The 6,607-nt window shown below is 36.6% G+C and overlaps 1 protein-coding gene across 1 annotated transcript; it reads left to right on the forward strand.

Moving 5' to 3' along the window:
* Positions 1–1,776: 1,776 nt before the first annotated feature.
* On the forward strand, positions 1,777–5,978 carry LOC112167945 (WD repeat-containing protein 25). Its single transcript, XM_024305053.2, has 4 exons — positions 1,777–2,269; positions 2,520–2,684; positions 2,963–3,447; positions 5,424–5,978. Exons 1-4 carry the CDS (start codon positions 1,948–1,950, stop codon positions 5,793–5,795), a joined length of 1,344 nt encoding a protein of 447 aa, XP_024160821.1. The 5' UTR covers positions 1,777–1,947; the 3' UTR covers positions 5,796–5,978.
* Positions 5,979–6,607: the final 629 nt, after the last annotated feature.

Here is a 6,607-nt window from a genome sequence, read left to right on the forward strand (position 1 = left end):
AGTTTGTTTATTTGATAAAAATAAAAAATAAAAAAAGCTTGAAAATTTTTATAAGCTCTCCCAACCTTCGGGGCCACCAACTCTTCTAGGGTTTTGTTCGTAGCATTCTTTATGGCAACAAATTCTTATACCTATATTTTATAAATATCACACTTTGAGACTGTGACAGAGTTTTCTTCAACACGACATTAGCTTTTTTAGCATACTATGTAAGTTCTTCTCAACCAAGGACCGCAAATCCTAACCCTAAGCTTTTTTAGCATACAATATCCAGAGCCAGTTGTTCCCAATGGAGCGAAGTCCAGTTTGTTCAGGTTACTCATCCTAAAAGAGAACAAGAAATTAAGGTTAGTTTCGGAGCATAAAAGCCTAACACGAAAACATATAAAATTTCTAAGCGTAGTCGCTTCTAAGAAATTAGAGATTTCTGAGCGTAGTCGCTTCCAAGAAATCCGATTCTAAGAGGAATTGGATTAGAACAAAATAATGATGTGGTTGATCATAAATTCTCTACAAACTCTAAAGGGGGTGTATTCAATCTAGATTTTAAATGATTCTGTCTAACTTTTTATAATCTGTGGATTCTCGTGGACTCTGCAGAATCTACAAATTGTTTTAATTCCATATGGATTTGAACAGATTCTACTATATTGTATCAGCAAGATTTGTTTGGATTTTAACAGACTCTACTATATTGTATTACAAGATTTTTATTATTAGTATTTTTTTTTAACTGATTACAAACTCATATATAAGGATTCGAGATTCCCAAGCATAGTTCCCAGGTGTTTTCGTCATATTAATTAAAACCTTCTGGAATGGACTTTGATCAAGCAAGGCAAATAATTGGCCATATGTTTATATACCAGCAAGATTTGCATATCGACATTTTTAAAAGATTTGATCTTTTTCAACTTATAATTTTTATTTTCGTTGTACATCCATTTTCAGGGTTTCAAGGTTTTGTATTCAGATTTAGGGTTTTGACTATTAGGTTTTGGGGTTAGGGCGCCGTGCTGATAATGTGTTTAAGGAAAACTTAATTGGAAGAGAATTAAGTCTTACTTTCATTGATAATAGGAGTCTCTTTATATAGAGGATTACAAGACATAGAATCAGAGTTGTACAAGGAAAAATTATCATATAATTAATCGGATATCTATGAATATCTCCGAGAATATCTCTAATTCAAAACCCTATTATAACTAGGTCAAGTAACCTAGAGTTTGAGGCTTTGAGCCAGATAAATATTAAGTACAACAAATATCACAAAGTGCCCAACAAGTAGGCCAAGAACCAGAAAAAAACAACAAATGAGCCCAAACTAGGCAGGCCCACAAGTAAACCACCCAAACGCCAGCATGTAGGACGACAATCAAACCAGATTCGGAGAGTTGGGATCGAGGACTGTAATCCCGATCAAAGAAACACCCAAGAAATCTTTAAGCAAATCCTCCAATAGAGTACAACAATTTCCAGATCACATCACACCAGAATAAATCCACATCCACCAAACGAAACGGAAAGAAACAAAAACAAAGATGAGGTAGATCCAACGAGGGATCGGAGGAACAACCACCATAAACATTCGTTACACATCCGGGTAGAGACCCAAGTACCATAGCGGGACAAACCTCGCTTAAACCAAACCTCTGAAGAGCAATAACACAACCATTGGCTGAGAAAAGATAACTATAGGTAATCAGAAGAATTAGATCGAGGAAAACGAGAAAAAACCATACTAGATTTACACAAATTTTCACTTAAAATATGAAAATGCTGACTATATAAAAATTACTGTTTGGCTTCTGCTCACCCAACCCAACCCAACCCAACAAAACACACACACACACACAGAGGAACAAAATAAATAAATTCGTCTTGTCTTGATTAAAAATTAAGAAATTGGAGCAATTCCGAAGCACCAAAGCTTCTGACTTTTGAGACATGGACCTTCTCTGCAAAGCATACTCAAACGCCTCGGACAACGACGACGACGAAGAAGAAGAAGAAGAAGCTCGACCACTTAAACAACCGAGACCCGACAGCTCCACACCCCAGAATTGGAAGCAACACAAACCCAATAACCCATTTCAGTATACCAACACTTACCATCCTCCGCCGGCCGCAACCCAGTTTCCGGTCATCCGTTCTGAGACCCAAGTCCCTGGTAGATACATATCCAAGAGAGAGCGGGCTCTGTTGGGCTCCCAGCCCAGCGTCCCCGACCCGAACCCAAACCCGAATACCCTGGCCACCACCTCCCCTGGTATTTTGTTTATTTTCAATCTGTTTTTTTTTTTTTTTTTTGTTTCTGTCTTACTATGTGAGTTCAAAGACAGTAACTTGTTGTATATCTCCCACATTCATCATGGAAAATTAAAACTTTATAGCAGTTTTAGGAATTTAAGGTGGAAAAGAAGAGCTGGTTCTGTGAAATTTGACAATGTCATTCATGTGCTTATTGCATAGCATGTGGATAGTGTGCTTATGTTTTGTAGTCATTTTGTTGTTGGCAGTGTTGGGGAGTATTTCGGATTCTGATGTTCGTCGCGATATTGTGTCATTGTTGAGAAATAAAGCGAAGGGCTGTTCAAAGCCTGGAAAAATGCCTGAAAGAATGTCTGTGGGTCTAAATAGACATACCAAAGCTGTCAATGCGGTACATTGGTCACCTAGTCATGGTAGGTAACCTCTGCTCGTTGGCGGACTTTTGAATTTAACGGTTATGCTTTTGAATTTGTGGCCTTGCTGCAGTGAGTTTCGCAGTAACTGTTGGTTGTTGAATGTTCTTCAATGCATTTTGTGGTTTCAATGAGTGGTTTCATTACATTTTCTAGAAGGGTGTTTTTTTTCTGTTGTTCAATTTGTTTTAAATTGAAGCATTGAGCAATGTGTATTATGTGCCTGTTCTGTTATTGTCACTTTCCTTATTGATCTGTTCAATGGAGATAGTCTACAGCTCATCTTCTAGCCTCTGCTTCGATGGATCACACAATCTGCATATGGAGTGTGTGGAACAGTGACCAGAAGGTAGCCCGTGTGTTGAATTTTCACAATGCAGCAGTTAAAGATGTAAAATGGTCGCGGGATGGATTGTTTGTGCTTTCTTGCGGATATGACTCCTCTTCAAGGTTAGTGGATGTTGAAAAGGGGATAGAGACTCAAGTTTTTAAGGAGGATCAAGTTGTCAGTGTTGTTAAGTTCCATCCCGACAATTCAAAACTCTTCATTGCTGGGGGATCAAGAGGCAGCCTCAAGCTGTGGGATGTTAGAAATGGCAAGGTGGTCCATGATTACATTCGAGGTCATGATCCTATCCTTGATGTCGAATTCACCAAGAATGGCAAGCAGATTATTTCCTCGAGTGATGTATCTGGACGAAACCTTAGTGAGAATTCTATTGTTGTTTGGGATGTTTCACGAGAAGTTCCTCTCTCTAATCAGGTAATAGACTTATTCCAATTATTCCTTTAATATCTGTTACAAATGCTGTGTGTCATGATTTATCAAAACTTCATGACCTTAAACACATATTACACATATGGTTGTCTTGATATCCTGCTTCATGTATTAAGTAGAACTTGTATGCACTGCAATTATGCATTGTCCTCTGATACTTTGCATTCGTCCTTGTTTAAAATTTTTTCTAATACTTGACACTTTTAGCTTCCAATTTACTTTCGCCATCTGGTCTTCTGCTCAACATTTGTGAGACTTGGAGCTGCATATAATTTTTTATTCTGGTCAACAATTTGTTATTGTGCTCTTAGTGGCGAAAGCCATCTGATACCAAAGATGACTACATCAGTTCATATATGTCTACGAATTCATTTTGCTCCTTGCATATGCATAGAAATTCTTTCAGCCTTTTTTATAGAGAAATCTCCAATTGTTGGATTTTTTCTTACTGTGCAGTTATGGTATGTGCTTATTTAATGCATGGAATGTTGACAATACTCTTTGGCAGCAAAACAATACTGTGGTTAGTTGGAAAACATATTTATCATTATGTTATGATCACATAACATTCATTCGATAGAACAAATAAACATAATTGTATGATAAAGAAGAGACCTTCTAGTTAGATACTTAAACATAAGATGTTTTACAAATTTACACATGAAATACTTTTGTCAAGGATGGGTCTAATTTCTGTTATTAAGATTTTGGTAATAATTTTTACAGATAAGCTCAAGGCATCATATGTATCCCCTAAAAGAAAAACACAAAAAGACACTGTTAGTCAGTTTGTGACTCGGCTGTCATGTTTTAGTAATGGCATCGGCATTTCCTTTGGAACGTATACCCAGCATGTGTGTCATGCGCAATTCATAGTTTGTAATTTGAAACAAACCTTTCAGTTTCAGACTCCCAATGGAATGGCCATATTGTTTGTTTTTTTGTTTTTTTTTTTTTGGGGGGGGGGGGGGGTGGTGTTGTTTGGGTGCTGTCACAAAAGTGAAGGATTTTCTGAAGCCTTTCAGTTCATAAATATGTAATAGAATTATACTAAAAGAATATTTGTGTGTGCAACTGTGCATAGTTGTTTTTCATTTAATGGTGTGCAGAGTCTAAATTGACTAAATTTTCACTCTTAATGGCATGCCGAATTTTGAAATGACATCTAATTCATTCGGTAAATGTGTATATGTTTTAACAACTTTAGTCAGCTCAATTTACCAAAGAAAAGAGAGAGAAGAAGAATAAGGTTTAGTTGGCTTCTTTGTATCTTTTTCACCAGTCGAATTCTGTGTGGAATTGTGGACCAAGACATATTGCCTTGCTAAGCTTTTTGATGTTAGAAACTAGAACAATCACATGTCTGGGCATCTTCAAGTTCTCAGTAATCATACATTGATACTGCATTTTTAAAATAAGAAACAGAAGATTTTTTTTACTTCAGACTAAATTTATTTTAGAAGTATTGTTGTATTATTGCCTTTGAAAGTTTTTTTCTCAAAAGAACAAATAACCTTATAACACATTTGATTTCTCTTTCAGAGGATGATCATTTTGATTTAGAATTGAAAAAAAAAATTTGTTAGAAAATATATTGTAACTCAAACAAGCTCTTGTACCATTGTCATTACCGTTATAAGAAAAGTTGTTAATGATAGTGTTAAAATTTGTAAGGATGGGGTTGTTAACATTGCTACAGTGTGATCGTAAAAATGTGTTCAGACTTGAGGGTTATATGCATAGTAGCTATTATGGGATTGAAATATGCCACAAAATCAGTTGAGGGCGTGTACGTGATACTATGTTTTTTTCATACGTCTCCACGTTTGTGATCATGTATACACTTTTCTGTTACTTAACATGAAAATGAATTATGTTTACTTGTAGTAATGACACTGGTCTGTCCATGTTGCATTCCCTTATATTAATTATAATGTAGAACTAATATTCCTCAGTATCAGGTGTACGTAGAAGCATTCACCTGTCCCTGTATTAGATTCCACCCGTTCGAACAATCGTTTGTTGCACAGTCAAATGGTAATTATATTGCAATCTTCTCTGCAAGCCCTCCCTTCAAGATGAACAAGTACAAGAGGTACGAAAGCCATGGGGTATCAGGGTTTCCAATAAAATGTGGATTTAGCTTGGATGGGGAAAAGCTATTGTCAGGCTCCTCAGATGGTTCAATATACTTCTATGATTATGGGTCTTCTGAGGTTATCAAGAAAATCAAGGCATTTGAGCAGGCCTGCATAGATATTGCGGTCCACCCGATCATACCTAATGTGATTGCTGCGTGCAATTGGAACGGAGAAATTTCTGTATTTGAGTGAGATGTTCATCTAAACTCTCCATTGCAAGGCAGTCTTTGGTTGTCTAAGAGAGATCGATGCAGATGGATATACCTAGAAGATGAAAAGGAAATATGAATATGCAAAGAACTTTTGTTTGTTTTGTTTTCATATTGACCAGGTTACTGTATACACTTCTTGAGTCTAGGATTTGAATTATTGCTATGTGTACTCTTCTAGAGATTGTGGGCTCGATTTTCATCTTGTTGATCTTTTATCCTAAAACTTAGGCTCTAAAGAGGCCGCTTCACTCTGTATTTCACATCACAGTGTTTGATAACCCTTTATTTGAAACTCCCAAGTAATGCGTCTTCTTTTTTTCTTTTTTTGGAGTAATGCTTTCTTTCAAGACATGATTGCTGGGAGGACTGAAATTTTTATCTTGTCGAGTTGACACCCATCAAATAGGATTTGTGTATCATGCAATCAAAGAGGCCATCATAAACCACAGTTCATGAAAAGTTTTGACATTGAGCCATTGAGGACTAGTAGCTATTCAAATTCATGGCAAATTTAGTCATGTCACAAATGCTGTGTCGCGCACTAGCAGCCGGGAAATTTGAAGACTAATCAGTTTTTTTTATAAAACTTTTGATCATCTTTTTAGATCATCCTGTAGTGATTGACCCCAGTGCAGTGCAGAACTTGCAATTTTAGTCCCTCTAGTGGGTGCTACAACAAAAATGGTAATGTCGAAAAGTTTCCCTAGTGGTATGAAAGTCACCTTGTGGTACAAGTCTTGATAAAGTCCTCAGTATAACATCAGTGTTTGACTCTCTTTTTTCCCCCTTTTC

Source organism: Rosa chinensis, chromosome 5 (assembly GCF_002994745.2).
Source record: "Rosa chinensis cultivar Old Blush chromosome 5, RchiOBHm-V2, whole genome shotgun sequence".
NCBI lineage: Eukaryota > Viridiplantae > Streptophyta > Magnoliopsida > Rosales > Rosaceae > Rosa > Rosa chinensis.

What these genes read in the sequence shown, in the direction of transcription:
- LOC112167945 (XM_024305053.2), top strand. Translation starts at nt 1,948, where the DNA reads ATGGACCTTCTCTGCAAAGCATACTCAAACGCCTCGGACAACGACGAC. An exon ending in ACATTGGTCACCTAGTCATG is followed by an intron (nt 2,685 to 2,962) that starts GTAGGTAACCTC and finishes GATAGTCTACAG; the next exon opens with CTCATCTTCTAGCCTCTGCT. An exon ending in AAGTTCCTCTCTCTAATCAG is followed by an intron (nt 3,448 to 5,423) that starts GTAATAGACTTA and finishes CCTCAGTATCAG; the next exon opens with GTGTACGTAGAAGCATTCAC.